Here is a 19,050-nt window from a genome sequence, read left to right on the forward strand (position 1 = left end):
ATTACTGGCACTTCAAGAGATAAATTGCTGCATCCTATCCCCTTTGATAATTGATAGCTGAATTAGGTATGTTTTGGAGTCTCTAAGAAACACCTTACGAAATTTGACCACTTAATAAGCATTTTCATTTTCCCTTGGTTCCTTTGTGATTTGAGCTTTTCTGCCCTGTTTTGTGTTGTTTAACCATTTTTCTCTATTATGACTTTGAGAACTCTATTTCCTACTATGCTCTGGAATGTGATATATTTTCTCCATATCTTAGTTCAGCTGGCTCTTTTATATCCACAGTTAAAGTTTCAGAGAGACCCACTAAAATTAAACATCATCACTTTAAATTAAAATGTGTTACATAGAGGATTAATAGACCCTAGGATTCTAATTTGCAAATTTTAGGTAATCCCAACTCATTCCTTAGAATGAAGGAATCTCAGGAGATTTTGGTCAAAGCAACCCTTTCTTTTGGATGCTATCATGCATAGTTTATTTCTCAGATTGGCAAGTCAAGGTGTTTTCAGTATTGGACAAGGATATCTGCTTTCTCTTTCCTTCCCCCCCTCCCCCTCCCCCTCCCCTCTTTGTTGTTGTTGTTCTTCTTCCTCCTCTTCCTCTTCCTCTTCCTTCTCTTCCTCTTCCTCTTCCTCCTCTTCCTCTTCCTCTTCCTCTTCCCCTTCCCATTCCCCTCCTCCTCCTCCTCCTCCTCCTCCTCCTTCTTCTCCTCCTTCTTCTTCTTTTTCTTCTTTGTACCAGGATTGAAGCCAGAGGCACTTAGCCCCTGAGCCACATCTCCAGTCCTTTTTTTAAATTATTTTTTATTTTGACATAGGATCTCATTAAGTTGCTTAGGGCCTCACCAAGTTGCTGAGGCTGACTTTGAACTTGGCATCCTCCTACCTCAGCCTCCTGAGCCACTGGGATTACAGGTATGTGCTACATGCCCAGCATGGATCTCTGCTTTTTTCAAGGTTATTACCTCTTCTAACCTAGAACTATCAAGATAGTTCGTTGATTCATTCAACACACCATTTTCTAGGCATTGGGGATACAATTATGAACAAAAAAGATGTGGTCCCTGTTCTTGTAGAAGCTTCATTTCATTGAAATATGGATTTAAAAGAAGCAAGTACACAAATAAAATAAAACAAAAACTACTTATTCAAATAAATGTAATTTTAAGTTGTAATAAATATTAAGAAGAAAATAAAGATCAGAAAGAGAAAATAATAGAAAATACCTACCTTAGATAAGATAATCATGAAAGGAAGTAGCATTTAAACTGAGACTTAAAAGACATGAAGGGCTGGGGTTGTGACTCAGTGGTAGAGCGCTTGCCTGGCATGTGTGAGGTGCTGGGTTTGATCCTCAGCACCGCATAAAAATAAACAAAATAAAGGTATTGTATCCATTTACAACGAAAAAAAAAAAAAAAGATATGAAGGTGTTAGCCATGTTAAAAAGAGAGAAGGAAATAGCATGTACCAGGTAGGAAGGAGTTAGTTTCATTTGAGGAACTGAAATTGAAAGAAGCTGAGTATAACCAGTGTGTGGGCAAGGGTGAGAGCAGCTCAGGAGGAGGCTGAAGTGATGGACAAGGCAGTTCCCTGGAGATCAGTGCCAAGGAGCAATATGTGGGTAACACACTTGTTGAGATTGAGGTCCAATCTTTCACTTAAAATAGACTTTGAGCATGACATCTAATACCTATCATTGCATTGTCTTACTACATAAGGGCAAAAAAATCATACAGCAATTATTATTGAAATTTGGCTTCTTTGGATGGAGCAATATTTAGGAACCCTTTCACAACTAATCTTTTGGCTTAGGAGATGATAATAGTTTATCTTTTCAGTATGACCCTAATGTAGAGAGAGATGCCAAATATGGAGTACATAAAATTTCATTTAACCTGTTTCTTACTTAGTATATCAGTATGTCTGAAAGCTAGGAACTAAGCCAACAAAAGGGAGGAAAAATTTTATTTTTTTCTTAGTCTCCAGATGGGATAGCATGGAGCTAGTAAGAAAGTTCAAGAAAAAAAATAAGGCAACACATCAAGCTTTACAAACAGTAAGCAGCAGTGATGATCAATCTGTGTAGTTATAAAGATGATACACTGCATGGAAATCACCGTTTTTTTGTTTTGTTTTGTGTGTGTGTGTGTGTGTGTGTGTGTGTGTGTGTGTATGTGTGTGCATGCCTCATTACAAGCCTACCAGAAAAATAACCCCATTAGTTCCTATTAATATTTGATGACCATTCATATTTCTTCTTTTGAGAAGTGTCTGTTCAGTTCCTTTGCTCATTTATTGACTGGGATGTTTGGATTTTGGGGGTGTTAAGCTTTTGAGTTCTTTGTATATCCTAAAAATGAATGCCCTATCTGAGGGGCAGGTGACAAAGATTTTCTCCTATTCTGTAGGCTCTTTCTTTTTTTTTTTTTTTATTGTAAACAAATGGGATACATGTTGTTTCTCTGTCTGTACATGGCGTAAAGGCATACCATTTGTGTAATCATAAATTTACATAGGGTAATGTTGTTTGATTCATTCTGCCATTTTTTCCCTTCCCCCTCCCCTCCCACCTTTCCCCTCCATCTATACAGTCCTTCCTTCCTCCATTCCTGCCCCCCTCCCTAAACCCAACTCCAACCCCAACACTAACCCTTCCCGCCCCCCATTATGTGTCATCATCCACTTATTAGCGATATCATTCTTCCTTTGGTTTTTTGAGATTGGCTTATCTCACTTAGCATGATATTCTCCAGTTTCATCCATTTGCCTGCAAATGCCATAATTTTATCGTTCTTTATGGCTGAGTAATATTCCATTGTATATATATACCACATTTTCTTTATCCATTCATCAATTGAAGGACATCTAGGTTGGTTCCACAATCTGGCTATTGTGAACTGAGCAGCTATGAACATTGATGTGGCTGTATCTCTGTAATATGCTGATTTTAAGTCCTTTGGGTATAGGCCAAGGAGTGGGATAGCTGGGTCAAATGGTGGTTCCATTCCAGGTTTTCTAAGGAATCTCCACACTGCTTTCCAGAGTGGCTGCACCAATTTGCAGCCCCACCAGCAATGTAAGAGTGTACCTTTCTCCCCACATCCTTGCCAACACCTGTTGTTGCTTGTATTCTTGATAATTGCCATTCTAACTGGGGTGAGATGGAATCTTAGGGTGGTTTTGATTTGCATTTCTCTTATTACTAGAGATGTTGAACATTTTTCCATATGTTTGTTGATTGCTTGTATATCTTCTTCTGTGAAGTGTCTATTCATTTCCTTAGCCCATTTGTCAGTTGGATTATTTACATTGTTGGTGTAGAGTTTTTTGAGTTCTTTATAGATTCTGGAGATTAGCGCTCTATCTGAAGTATGATTGGCAAAGATTTTCTCCCACTCTGTAGGCTCTTTCTTTGCATTGCTGATAGTTTCCTTTGCTGAGAGAAAGCTTTTTAGTTTGAATCTATCCCAGTTATTAATTCTTGCTTTTATTTCTTGTGCTATGGGAGTCCTGTTGAGGAAGTCTGGTCCTAAGCCGACATGTTGAAGCTCTGGACCTACTTTTTCTTCTATAAGATGCAAGGTCTCTGGTCTGATTCCGAGATCCTTAATCCATTTTGAGTTTAGTTTCGTGCATATAGGCTCTTTCTTCATGCTCTTGATTGTTTCCTTTGCTGTAAAGAAGTTTTTTGGTTTGATGCCATCCCATTTATTGACTTTTGATTTTATTTCTTGTATTTAAGGTGTCTTGTTAAGGAAGTCTGTTCCTGAGCCAACATGTTGGAATGTTGGACCTACATTTTTTTTCTAGGAGATGCAGGGTTTTTGGTCTAATTCCTAGGTCTTTAACTTACTTCAAGTTGAGTTTTGTGCAGGGTGAGAGGTAGGGGTTAAATTTCATTGTGCTACATACGATTTCATGTTTTCCCCGCACCATTTGTTGAAGAAGGTATCGTTTCTCCAATGTAAGTTTTTATCACCTTTGTCTAATATGAGATGACTGTATTTATGGAACTAAACAGATATTTCTCAAAAGAAGAAATATGAATGGTCAACAAATATATGAAAAAATGTTTAACATCTCTAGCAATTAGAGAAATGCAAATTAAAGCTACACTGAAATTTCATCTAACTCCAGTCAGAATGACAATTATCAAGAATACAAGCAACAAATGTTGGCGAGGATGTTGGGGAAAAGGGTACACTCATACATTGTTGTTAGAACTGCAAACTGGTGCATTATTCTGGAAAGCAGTATGGAAATTCCTCAAAAAAACTAAGAAAGGAACCACTATTTGACCAGTTATCGTACTCCTTGGGCATATAGTCAAAGGATTTAAAAATCAGCATATTACAGTGATACAGTCACTTCAATGTTTACAGCAGTGCAATTCACAATAGCTAAGCTATAGAGCCAACCTAGGTGCCCTTCAACAGGTGAATGCGTAAAGCAAATGTGGCATATATATACAATGGTATACTACTCATAAAGATGAATGACTTTATGACATTTGTTGGTAAATGGATAGATCTGGAGACTATTATGCTAAGTGAAATAAGTCAATCCTCCAAAACCAAAGGTCGAATGTTTTCTCTGGTATGTGAAAGCTAATCCACATGGTGGCGGGGGAGGGATAGAAGTTCATTGGATTAGTCAAAGGGGAATGAAGAGAAGGGCGAGGGGATAGGAAAAGGAAAGACAGTGGAATGAATCTGACCTAACTTTCCTATGTACATATATGAATACAGCACAGTGAATCTTCACTGTCATGTACATCCACAAGAAATGAATTAAAAAAAAAAAAAACCTATGGGTAAATGGAAGAAAGATCAGTAGAGGGAAGAGAACAGAATGTTATGACTTGGATGTGAAGTATCCCCAAAAGCTCATTTGTGAAACAATGCAAGAGGGTTCAGAGGAGAAGTGATCTGGGTTATGAGAACCTTAACAAAATTAGTGAATGAATCACCTGATAGGATTAAATGAGTGATAACTGAAGGCCGGTGGGATGTGGCTGGAGGAGGTGGAGCATTGGGAGCATGGCTTTGGAGTATGTATTTATAGATGGCAAGTGGAGAGCTCTCCCTCTGCTTTCTGATCATCATATGAGCCGCTTTCCTCTGGCACACTCTTTTCCATGATGTTCAGCCTCACCTTGAGCCCTGAGGAATGAAGTTGGCTATCTATGGATTGAGACCTCTGAAATTATGAGCCCCCAAATAAACTTTTCCTCTTCTGTAGTTGTTCTGGTTAGGTCTTTAAGTCACAACATGGAAAAAGCTGAGTAAAACACAGAAGGTGGAAAAAGGAAAGGGGAAAGAGAATACTGTAATCAGAATTAGAATAAAACATATTCCATGCTTGTGTAATTATGTCAAAATGGATTCTACTTTCATGCATAACTAAAAGGAACTGATAAAAGAAAAAAATATTTGACAACTTGTAGAAAGTAGAAAGAAGTATTGAATTTGGTTGTAGTCTTAGTTTAAGCTTTGGAGTTTTATCTTTGAGGATATTATTGCAACATCAACTTACAAAAGAACTTTAAGTCAAGATCTGGTTTAAGAACATTACATTTTGGGTTTTGTGGGCAGTATTGTGGTAACTGGTCATCACATTCATCGTGCCTGCTTTCTTCCCTTGGTTTTCTACTCTGCCTTTATCCTCTTTCTCTTCCCCCCACCCTCCTTGAATACTCCTCTCCAGCTGACATATGTATATATATGGAGACCCCCTGAAAAATTCCAGTTTCACATAGTGTCCTCCTGTTGGAGGCCCAGACCCCTGAAGGGCTGAACCAAGAAGAGCCTTAGGCTTAGATGAGAAAAGTGGACACCCTAAACTTGGGTGTGCTTATCCAGGTTCTCCCCACCACAACTGTACAAGTAGATTTCTGCCCACAACTTTTCTTAAAATTATCATGTAGATTAATACATCTCAGTTTTTAAGTGAAAAATCTTGAAAGTTGTGCAATTGGAAGTAATCTATGTTATGATGTTAATGTCTATGATTATGTATTGTGAATTACTGTATCAGATGTCTTTCTAGTTCAACAGCTAACAAGAGTCAGAATCCAGGGTTGGACGAGGGTAGTGGGGAGTCTTTGTGTTTAAGGCTATTATATATAGCTTTGAGAATTACTGTAATATTTTTGCCAACATTTAGGGTCCTTAATTTACTCATAGTAAACCTTCTCTGTTTCCATTAGAATTCCCAATCAAATACAGTATCTGCCTTTGCATTATTATTATGACTTTAGTAAATTGATTGATAACCAATATATAAAAACCAAAGCTATTTTTTCTAAGAATTAAAAAATTCCTACAAATATAACTTTAAATAAAATATTTGTTATAGTTTTTAAAATGACTTCTGATTTTCTTTCTTTTCTTCTTCATCAAATATTTCTCATTTATCAGTGGATCACATCTCAGATTAATATCTAGATAAAATACATTTTCTCCCTTTTAAATACTTCTATAGTCTCATCTGTTTTTATGGCATGTTACTGCATGTCTCCAGAGGCACACAGCATTTTTATTTTCAAGTAAATTTATATTAGTTACAGTCTCCAGCTGTTTTAGATATAGGATCATTTCCTGTTGGTACTGTTTCCAGGACAGTTCTTTTTTCTCCTCACAAAAATGAAAAATGTAATTTAACAAAGACATCCTATAATTGCCTTCATATCGAGCAAGGTATCTAGCAATCTAAATACTTTATTTTATTTAAAACATCTGTCTACATAATATCTAGTGATTGTCCAGGGCTATATCATCCTTGGGAAAGGCAGCTGCTGCCATTTTTATTTAATTTATAGGAAACCAACAAAAATGCTTTCTTAGTATCGAGTCTTCTGCCTCTATATATTATGAGATTTTTTCAAAAAATGAAAATAGTTTACCTATTTGGTGCTTGCAGTTAATTTAGTCTTTGTCAGATTGGGATACACCATTATTTTAAAAATCGCGATGGAAACATTCTGTAAGAATAGTAAGCTTTTAAGCTTTTTGTTATACACACACATACACATATGTACATCTCAAAGTACCATAGTAAAAATGGTGGCATGCTGTTCTACTTAAGTAACTAGCCTCACACAGGAATCACATTTTAATTGTGAAGCTTTCTTAATGCCATTTGCAGTGTATTTTCTTTTCATGTATAATAAAAATGTAAAGTCTTTTATTGTGAAGCCTTTCTACTGATTAGAGCAGTCAGTTGATATTGTTACCTTTTAGAAGATGCATAGAGAAAGATGGCAGCTTCTATAAAAGCTCTTTGTCTTGGGAGTGATACTGAATTTTCCTTATAGAGAAACCATTTGTAAATTCTATTTATTGTGCATGACCCTTAGAGCCTAAAATGAAGTGTTTGACTTTTAATAGAATCAAGTTAGGCACAACTGAATGCCAAAAACAACAGACATCTAACCTTACAATAGTGTGTCTAAATGAGAAAGTTTACCTTTTCCAGGGAAGTAATCAAAATATTCCTCTTTGGAACACTAAGAATATGAAAGGGAAATGATTATGGTTCCCTAGTGACATACTGTTATGATTGACAGGAAAAACCAACATGCGTGCCACCTGAGACATCTTGTTCAGGAACTTTCTGGAGGGTAGTAAATTGGTGTTGGCACAAACACAAAAAAATAAAATGACTTGATTCAGCACTTTTCAATTCTAAATCCCCAAACACTAAAGAAAGAAGTAAATATTCATCAAATGATCAAAATTTATATTGATTTTTATTCTACATTAGCAGCTCAAAGTGGAGATTCTTGACAGGGTGGATGTCGGTTTGAATGATTCTCTTTGAAATGAGGATATAGGCACTGAGCCTGAGTGCTACCATGCATTCCTGAACCATAGGCCCTGATTATTAGAACCCTAGGAGGCTAAATTTTTAAAAGAACAGTATAAAGGCACACTTGTTCAGTTCTGTTTTGATAACTAAATTGTTATTATTAGTATGTAAAATAATTCTTGTTGTTCCTGCTTCATTCCTTTTTTCCTTCACCATCTAAGGGTAACTATTTTATAGAATTTCAAAGAAACTGGAGTGCATGTCATAGTTATAGAGTTAATAGTAGCATTTGCCAGCATAATTGTACTTGGGAAGGAAATGCCAGTCCTGCAGGGCAAAAGAAACTATGATTGTATCTTCAAAATATACATTTTTAATTTTTAGTTTCTGCCAGAAAGTAAATAAGGATTTTTTCCTTAGTGAAATTTAGAAGATGGGAATAAGAACAGTGCTGTAGAATATACATACAGATCTGATGCCTGTGTCATTGTGCAGAGATTTGCCAAGGAAACGGTAATGGAGAGACATTGAAAATTCTAATCATCCCCTCCAGTCCACACAGTGTAATCACACTTCCTTTCCACCCTAGCTCATGACATAAAATGCTGAATTTTTAATGAGTTTAACTATTTGCATTATCAAAATAGAGGGAGTGATGGATGAAACCCTCCACAATTCACAAATGCAATTGTGTGATATGTTTATTTTTTATGTTTGTCAGATGGAGGTATTTTTGTTGTTGTATTTTTAGTAAACATCTGTCATTAAAATAGAGAGAGAGAACATTTTTCTTTATACACAAATACATAAGGGATAATTAAAATAGTACTTCTGTTAATTTCTCCACTTTGTTTAAATGCTTACCATTTAATAAATATCATTAAGGATGTAGTTTTGAAATTTAATTTCCTAAATATTATAGTGAAAGTTTTTAATGGTTTGCAAACAAGTCAATAAAAATTAAAATCTTTTATAGATATAAATATAATATTTTGACTTAAATCAGTTATTTTCACATATAGACATGAAAGCTATAATAAATCTTGAGAACCTAAAGCTAGGTTTTCTGAAGTTACCAATATGATCATATTTTTGTCTACTGATGTATAAAGATTAGTATATGCGGTAGTCTTTGATGATTAACAATATTAAAAAAAGTTTAGAGAATCCTTGTTAAATATATATATGTGTGTATATATATATATATTTAATTTTTAACAAGGGAAATATATTTTTAATACTTTTCTAATTCTCTTAGCCAATAATAAAAAGAATACTTAAGTTTATTAATTATTTTTTGGCAAAAAATTTTTTAATATTAGTCTTATTTTTGAATGAATATTTGAGCTCATTTTACATACCATTAATTTCTCTTTGATTATAGATTATATTATCGCTGGGGGTAGATACTGTGTCTGACCCACATTTGTATCTTGTACAGTGTCTTACACATAAGACACTTAAGACGCATTTGTTGAATGAATAAATGAAGGCCCTTAACCAAATTACTCCAAAAAGAAAAAAAAAAATGTTACTTACTAAGTTTCCCTGTTCTAACTATGCAGAAAGAAGTTTTGACATTCTACCCAGTTTTGCATTTAAGGCTGGAAGAATGACATGACATGAGATTCTTATTCATCGTGATGACAAATGCTATTTGTATTTAGCCAGAATATAGCTAATCATGGATATGCAAGTTAATTTTCATAGAAAGCGTGTTTCTGAACAAAGGAAATGCACTCTGAATTCAGTCCCAAAGGTGAGTTATTTTAGGAAATTATGAACTGTCAATAATGACAAGAAAAGCAAAAATACAAAAAATTAAACGCATCTTAGGGAAAAATGCTGCAAAGGTGAGAAATCTAAATCCTGGAATGAGCGTGAAGAACTCTGCCAAAGACATGAGTAAAGATTTCCAAGTGCAGATTCTAATCAACCCTAGAAGTTCTTGGCAAGTCCTGTGGGGGTCTTGAGACCTGATGGTGTTTTCAGAAAAAGGAAGCAATCTGGGTTAGTTGTAGAAGAGGAATACTACTGAGGGGAAAGAAGGGAGGCATAGTAAATATTTGTTTAAAGAAGTAAAGAAAAAGGTATTTACTTTGCTATACTGCACTGAGGGTTAAAGACCTAGTAGTAAAAGTAGAAAAATATCCCCAAATAATAACATTATTGCCAGAAAAAGTAGAGTTTATCCCCCATCATATTAAAGAATACCCATGATTGTCCTAAGCTGATATACAGTCTTCCAAATACAAACATGGTGTTGTCAATATGACCACCAAATGCCCACACGACTTATGAATTGAAGAAGGTTTTCTTTTCTCTTTTCTCTTTTTTTCTAGAGAATAGTAAACAAGTTATATATTTCAATAATTTCCTTTTCTGCCAAAGAAAAAATAGTCTCCTTTCTGAGGGAGAACAAAGCTAACAATTTAAAATATCAAGCTGAGGCTACAACCTTCAAATTTTATTTCTTTGTAAGTTTTAATCCATTTTAAATATTCAAACTCAGTAAATTTATTGAATCAATGTGTATAGAATATCTATCATATACATGGGTCATGAAGGGTGTTAGGGATACAGAAGTAAACATGTAACCAGAATAGTCTGCCCTCATGGAACTTCCAATCCACTGGAGCAGGATGGACAACATAAAATTAACAATGTATCTGGCTACTTATGGTACATTTGTAGAAAGGAAGACGGGCATTGCTAGGGGTGGGAGTAAGTTGCAGTTTTAATAGTAGGTCAGGGAAGACCTGGATAACAAGATGACATTTCAGCAGACCTGAGGAAGGTGAGAGACTGCGCTGTCAGGCAAATGAGAGCAAATGCCCTCAAGAATATGCCTACAAGCCCTGTTGGAGCAGGTGGTAATGGGTAGAGGACTGAGGAAAGAGCAGTGCATGGGGAATATGAGTGAAAACCTGATGGGAGGATGTTGAAGAGAAGAGAGAAACTGGAATCAGCAAGTACAGATAATGCAAGGGGTTTGCCACAGTGGAGAATAGGAAAATGGGGAGAGTGTCAATTGCTATTCAGGAATTACTTTTCCTTTTTTTAACTATGGTGAAAGTAATAGTTTTGGGGGAGGGTAGGATGGATAATGTGCTAATATGAATAATACAATAGGGGATAAAAATTTGATTCAGGACAGAGGGAAATGAGAGCAGGGAGGGGGCGGGGGTATGAAAGATGGTAGAATGAGACAGACATCATTACCCTATGTACATGGATGATTACATGAATGGTGTGGATCTACATCGTGCACAACCATAGAAAGGAAAAGTCGTACCCCATTTGTGTACAATGAATCAAAATGCAGTCCGTAAAAATAAAAAAAAAAGTAAAAAAAAAATTGATTCAGGAGAGAAAGATGATTTTCATGATTGATCACTTTTGAGCAGATAGAAGGGGGTCTGGTGCAAATGGAGTGATTGACTTTAGATAGACAAATGGACAGCTTCCCCAGAAACAGAAGGGAAAGTAGAGGACCTGGATCTAGGTAGCTGGTAGATGAATGATTTGGTGGAAACCTATAAAGTTTAGTGTAGTAAGCAGGAAGCTCTGCAATGATATGAATTAAGAAGAGTAAAATTAATTTTAATATTTCCAGGATACATAATAACACAACAAAGGATGCTGGAACATGCACAATAAGGAAATCATTGAGGTTTCTTAACTAAATCAGTGCTTTTAAAGGACAAACATAAGGCATATGACTATATGTGTTTATAATAGTGATTGTGTGTATAATCCTTCAAGATTATTAAATTGACTGAAATTTCTCTACCCCCAAAATGTACTCTTTTGCCCCCAAAATGGGCTCTTTTGCTATTAGTCAGTGGGAAACTTCAGAGGGAAGTTTATAGTTGAGTAATTATTCAGGTCCCAAAGAAGAGCATTGAATTTAGATCACCACATACCAAGCCAAATTTAAACAAAATATTTTAGAACACTGTGTCTTGTGCCCTGATTAAATTGTTAATTTGTAGTCTAATTTGAGGAGGGGTATCTCTTGTGATTTAGGCATTAGGTGCATACAAAATAAAGGGGGGAAACATGCTAGTAATGATAAGAAGCAATTGTATTAAACCTTAGATGAAAGTCAGCATTTCTAACTTTATTGGGTTGCCACAAAAAAACACAACAGACCAGATGGTTAAATAAAATAAATTTGTATCTCACAGTTCTGAAGGTTGAAAGCCCAAGATATGGTGTCTGCAAGTGTTCTTTCTGGTAAGGCCCCTTTCCTTAACTTGTAGATGGCCATCTTCTCAAAGTATCATCTGGACTCATACATGACTTCTCTTCTTATGGGGACACCAGTACTATTGGATTAGGGCCCTACCCAAGTGACTTCATTTAGCTTTAATTACCTCAAGATCCAATATTGGAAAAAAAAAATATGGTTATGTTGGGGCTGCGGGCTTCAACATATGAATTTGGAGGTAAGGGGGACATTATTCAGTACATATGTTAAAGGTTTACTAGAGGTATTAGTTACTGGAATCTTTTAGGCATTCCCACTGTTTGGAAGGCTGGGCTTCCAGCCTCATAGGAACTGATAATCCCTTCTCACTGTGGTGTTCTCACAGCATAAGTGGCAGGAGCTATGCAAGCATATTTGTTCTAATCCATCAGAAGACTATTTTGTCAAGACTGAAGAAGAGAATGGGGGAAGATTAAGGCTATCACAGAAACAATGACATCTTTGGTGGCATTTCCCCAGTATCTGAATTCCTCAACCTGATTTTCTCCAGTCTGTCCTTTTCTACTTTATTTTCTTCATTCAAATGCCTCAAAGCTCCGTTCTCCATTTTCTAAGCATGTTACATCCTTTCATGACTTTGGACCCTTAAAAAAAAGAGTTACTCTGCCTATAAAGTTATCTGTCTACACCTATAATCCCAGGTACTCAGGAGACTGAGGCAGGAGGATTACAAGTTCGAGAGCAGTCTTGGCAATTTAGTGAGTCCTTGTCTTAAAATAAAAGATAAAAAGGGCTGGGAATGTAGCTAAGTGGTGCCCCTGGGGTTCAATCCCCAGGTCTGGGGGTAGGGAAACTATCTGATTCTTCTCCTGACAAAGTCATACCCATTATCTCAGTTCTGGCTCAAATACCACTTCTATCAAGCCTTTACTGCCCACACCAACCTTTAGGAAATTAATTGGGGAGGAGAGCAGAGGGGTAGGAGTGATCAAGAGAGGAGATACATGTTAGAAGATAATTGTACTGCAGGTGAGAGATGATAAAGGCTTGGACTAGGCTGGCAGCAGTGCAGATTAGAGAGACAAACTGGAGAGACATTTTGGAAGATGAATCAACAACTTAGAGAATAATTTATTGTGAGAAATGAAGAGGAAGAGTCATGAATGACTCTTAGGTTTCTGATCTGAACAATAGATGATACCATTTATTTAAATGGAAAGGCCTAAGTATGAAAGCTCTGGGGAGTGGTAAAGATGAGAATGAAGAGTTCTGTTTTGAACAGTAAGGACTAAAGGAATCCAAATCGTGTTGGCAGATTATTGGTTGGATATTTTAATATGAAGCTCAGAGGACAAAATTAGAAGGCATTACTGTATGGATGGCAGTTCAAGCAATGAATGAGGATATAAAGAGTTCCAGAATCAAGCTCTGACACAACCAATAAACTTAGCTGTGATACAAAAAAGTCAATCAGTGAACAATACATAAAATGAGTTTGGGGGTGATGGAGAAGGAGAGAAGTAGAACAATTGAGAATCTATTGTATTGGGTCAGGCAGTAGGTAAGCAGGCCTAAAGTGGGGTGATGTGAGATCTGGTCCTTTTCTCTTCTCATCCTACACTCTGTCCATGATATTCTCATTTTATCTAATTTCATCTGCTGCCACTAGGTTCGTATTTTCATCCTAATATTTCTACATACTTGCTGAACGTCTTGCTCTGATTGTCCCACCAAGTACCTCAAACTAAAAGACTCAAATCTAGCTCATTCATTCCATCTACCCATTCTGCTCTTCTTAGGTTCTTACTCCAATTGAAGGCACCTCTCAGCAGCCTAGAAATGAGAAGATCTGTCACAGAGTCTTGTTCTCTTTTTTATTTCTTTAATGATTAAGTTGACAAATATTATTATCATTAATATTAATCAGATTGTTTCCATATGTAAAATATAGTGTAAAAGTGTCCACCATTATCATAGATGATGATAAAATTCTTTTAATAGGGAAATTGTTGTTGTATTTTTTTTTCAGTGTCCATAAATAAAGTTTTTTTTTTTATTGTAAACAAATGGGATACATGTTGTTTCTCTGTTTATACATGGCGTAAAGGCATACCATTTGTGTAATCATAAATTTACATAGGGTAATGTTGTTTGATTCATTCTGTTATTTTTTCCCTTCCCCCCACCCCTCCCACCCCTCTTTTCCCTCTGTACAGTTCTTCCTTCCTCCATTCTTGCCCCCCTCCCTAACCCTAACTCTAATCCTAACACTAACCCCTCTGTTGTTGTATTTTAATAACTGTATTTTTAAAAATATTTCTCCTAAATTCATCTTTAGACTAAGATATGGTATGAGAAAAATTTAAAAGAGTCTGCAGAGAGTTTTAGACTGGAAAAGTCATTCAACCTTAGCAAAAGGAACTACTGTGGTTCTATTTTTATCAGCACATTTAAGAATGAATCACTGGGAGCAGGAATAGAAATAGAGATGGATAGGAAAGACCTGGGCCATGTAATTCATCTCCTTGTTAGTGTACTGAAGTTTCTATGCCAAATGCCTGTGAAATATTCTGCAATAAAGTCTCAGATTATGTTTCAGTCATTTTTGTTAAGTAACTATCTTTTGAGTTGTTCTCAGCTTTGTTCTCTAAACTCTGTTTCACATATCCCGACATGTGAAAGGTGTTTCACTTTGTTCACAGAAATAACCAAGGATCACAAAGGAATGATTGCTGATTATAATTACATAGTGGCAATCAATCTGCATTGCTTCTCTCTTTTTGATCCTTTTAGTGACCTGTGGCACACATATGTGAGATCATTACCCTGAATAAGCCATGGTCTAGCATGTTACTTAAGATGGTTAAAAACTAACAGAGACATCTACATACCAAACATGCCTCTCGTGGCACAGATGCATTATTGTAATGGAGTTTCCTGTGGAGTACTTAGTATAGGATGACCTTCTCATTGTGCCTACAACTTTGCAGTGGAAGGGAGGGGACAACATATGGGAAGAATACTGTTTTAAAACTATTTGTTATTTAATATCTCTATTATTTGTCACATAAAAATTTTGCATGCTTTTTGAAAAATTATATTGTTTTTCTAATTATTGACTCTTTATATTGTTTTATCTTTAAAAAATATATATATTCCTAGATCAGTAGGTATAATTCTTCCGGGTCCCATGGTGTTTGCAAATCTCTTAGCTGGCACTCTTCTATGTATGCCATTAACATTCTGCATACTCCTCTTCCACATCATTAATAAAGATGCAAAATAACACTGGATTTAGCATTTCCTTTGTCCTTCTCACCAGCAACACCTCCTATCCCCAACTGACTATACTCCATGTAACATTATCCTTTGTTTATATTGTTAAGACATAATTCTTAATCCAGTTGTGTCTATTCTTATTCAAACCAATTGGTTTAAGCAAGAAAAGTTCACATGAACCAATATACAGATTAGTTTTGAACTACTTTCTGAAACTTTAGCTATGTAACTATAATATTTTAACATTGCTTCTTTAAGTCTTCCTCAGCAATGAAGAGTACTCATAATTAGCTGGATGCAAAAAACAATAACATAGAAGTTCTAGAACAGTTTGAGACCTTATTTTTCATAAGATAGCCATTTCCTTTACAGAATCCTAATTCAGTCTTTTAATAAAGCAGGCAATGTTTTATAACACTTTTACTCCTTAGTCTATCCTGTAAAACTAGAGACCAGGTAAAAGGTTTTGGTTGTCTCTGGAGACTAAGAAGAGGTCATGTCTTACTTGACTTTTCTTACATTTTATAGAATTTTGGTGACTACTCAACAGCTGACCCACAAATATTTTTCTTAGGAGACTATTAATAAAAATTGTAAAAGAGAAGTATTAAGGTTTATTAGAAGTATTAGTGGATGTACTTGGGTTTAGTGAATCACACTAAAAGAAAAATAAGCGCCTTTTGGTCCACAGTGCACGTGAACTCAGCATTGCCCCTTCCTCTTTACTATGGGACAAGTTTGCCCCAAGGAGACTTCATTCGCAGTCTCATCTGGCATTCTAGGGAACCCTAAAGCCAGAGGGATTATAACAGCTGCAATAAATAAAGCGTCTATTTAATACATTTCCATGCCAAATATTATTCAGCATTCTTTTGAATGCATTGGTTTGATAGAAAACAGCATAGTGAACTTACTACCTCTTCTTTACAGGGAACCCAAGTAACTATGAAAGATTTAACAATTCAAATCTGCATGTAAGCAAAATTACTATTCCTTTGACTTAAAATTATTAAGACAATACAGAGAATCAAAAGGAAAAAAAATGTAATAAAGGAAGTCTATTTTCACTGTTGGAGAAGTACTAGAATTAATACTGGATTTTTTGAAAATCCTCTCTATTTCTAGGGAAGAAAATAAAGAACCATTCACACATGTGACAATGTGAACAAGAATATTATTAAAGAATTTCACAAATTTTATGTAAAGTTTTATCATACAGTATTATGATATCAGGGGTATTTTGTGGTATTTGCTGAGTCTTCTGAGAGTTCATTTATTCAGGTCATATTTTAAGCAAGAACTTACAAGATTCAGATCTAATATATAATTCTGTAATATGTCCAATTGATCCCATTAAATCCAACCCAAAAAGGAGTATATAATGATGTGAACAATTCCAATTTTTTGAGTTGTTACACCTCACTTGAAATGCATTCCTTCTGGATTAAAGCAGCCATTCCTCTTTGTTTCTCTCTCCAGGCTGAGGTTCAGCTATGCTACCTGGAAGCACAAAGAGATGCTGTGGAGCAGATGTCCCTCAAGCTATACAGCGAACAGTATACCAGCAGCAGCAAGAGAAAAGAAGAGTTTGCTGATATGTCAAAAGTTCATTCAGTGGGAAGCAATGGGTAGGGAACTGTTTTTTTTTCATTGTTGTTTTATTCTCACTAATCTACTTTTTCATTGACCTTCTGCTGGTAGGTGTTGGGCAGGCATTTCTTCCCTAGCTAACAGACAAGGAAAAGCTCAGTAGACCAGGCATTTATGTTCTTTTCCATTCATGTCAGAATTGAAGGCTGTGGATTTTTGTCAGATTTTGTCATTTAACCCAAAACTTCCTAACTGTTATTATTTTGTCAAAAGTAATCTGATGACTTTATGAGTGTTTTGAGAATACATTGTGCCAATAGTATCGGTCTCTCTTATTTATATAAATTTTTTTCATTGTATTTCCCCCCTTTTTAAGCTTCATGGTTTATGTTAAAGTCTACTTATAGAAACTTTAAACACCAGAATTTAATTGGAAACTTAGTAGAACATAATTTTCCTCAGAAACATAATAATAATTATTTAGAGGCCATGGGATAACCACTTACCCTCACTAGCACTTGAATTGTCTATCCTATGTGAAAGGTCCCAAAACCTTCATTGACCCATCAAGAAATTCATTTAGCCTGAGATATATGGCTATATTATATAGTACTAGCTCCTCATGCTTTTCAACCATTAAGCCATGTATTTAAACATTTCTAAGTTTCTTTAAAGTTATAAAAACATTGTTATACACTTTATATGCATATTCTTATATTCTCTTTTCTGGCTCAGATTTAATATTTAATAGGTGATTATTAAAGTGTAAAAAAGTAGTGATGGAATTTAATTTCTCATAGTTTTAGTGGCTTGATAAATCATACACATAAAAATGGAAACAGTACCCAATTTCTCTTTTATACTTGAGCCAGACAACAAGAGAAAGGAAATAGACTCTCAAGCTACATTAGTCCCAGCAGCTTGGGAGACTGAGGCAGGAGGATCTTACATTCAAACCCAGCCTCAGAAATTTAGTGAGGCCCTAAGCAACTTAACAAGACCCTGTCTCAATACAAACAAACAAACAAACAGACAGACAGACAAACATCCCACTGGCTGGGGATGTGGTTCAGTGGTTAACCATCCTGGTACCAAAAAAAAAAAAAAAAAAAAAAGTCACTTTAAATATTTGTAGCATGATTTAAAACTATGGGGTATGTTTTAGTCAGCTTTTTTTGTTGCTGTGACCACAAGACCTGACAAGAACAATGTTAAGAAGGAAAAGTTTATTTGGGGGCTCACAGTTTCAGTTTCAGAGTTCTTAGTCCATAGACAGCTGACTCCATTCCTTGGGACTTGAGGTGAGGCAGAACATCATGGCAGAAGAGTGTGGTGAAGGGAAGCAGCTCACATGATGATCAGAGAGCAGAGACAGAGAGACAGAGAGACAGAGAGAGACTCCAGCTACAAAATATATACCCCAAAGGCATGCCCACAATGTCCACCTCCTCTAGCCACACCCTACCCACCTTCAGTTACCACTTAGTTAATTCACCATCAGGGGATTAATTCTCTGGGTTAAGGCTCTAATAACTCAATCATTTCACCTCTGAATATTCATGCATTGTCTCACACATGAATTTTAGGGGGACACATCACATCCAAACCATAATAGGATGTAACTCTAACCAGAATGTTCCCTGAAAAGGCAGAATAAAATAAGCCTTTGTATGTACTTCTCTTCTGACTGAAACTACAGTTCTCATACAAAATTTGAGTTAAATTAAGTATACAGATTACAAATTCTGTCTTACAAAAACTCAGGGTCTAAGAATACTGAAAAAGAATCACAGTCATAATTTTGTTTATGAAATGAAGATGGATTTAAAATTTTTTCATATTTAACTACCTATTTTTTATCAGTCTATTTTTATAAGATGTTTTATATATATATTTTTTATAATTGCTTCTTCTTATTTATTCAGTAGACATTTATTCACTGGAGAAAAACCATAGCAGCAAATAAGAAAGAAAAGGTTAAATCTTGGACCATGAACAATAAACTGTTTTGAGGTCTTTATGTGCTTTAATTTCTCTAAATGCCTAAATAGTCTCTGGTGTACATGCAAGCATAAACTTTGGGTCACATTTTCATGTTTTTTAAAAGCCCTGGGGATTGAGCGGTACCACGTGCTTCTGACCCCAGATTCC

At 35.6% G+C, this 19,050-nt stretch overlaps 1 protein-coding gene across 2 annotated transcripts in view; it reads left to right on the plus strand.

Moving 5' to 3' along the window:
* Akap6 (A-kinase anchoring protein 6) overlaps positions 1-19,050 on the plus strand; it is a 281,320-nt gene that overhangs the window by 112,735 nt on the left and 149,535 nt on the right. For both annotated transcript variants that reach the window (XM_047538507.1, XM_047538508.1), the window contains exon 6: positions 16,789-16,937. In XM_047538507.1, coding sequence (XP_047394463.1) covers positions 16,789-16,937 — 149 coding nt within the window. The remainder of the gene's footprint in view (positions 1-16,788; positions 16,938-19,050) is intronic.

The sequence above is a fragment of the Sciurus carolinensis genome, chromosome 2 (genome assembly GCF_902686445.1).
Source record: "Sciurus carolinensis chromosome 2, mSciCar1.2, whole genome shotgun sequence".
NCBI lineage: Eukaryota > Metazoa > Chordata > Mammalia > Rodentia > Sciuridae > Sciurus > Sciurus carolinensis.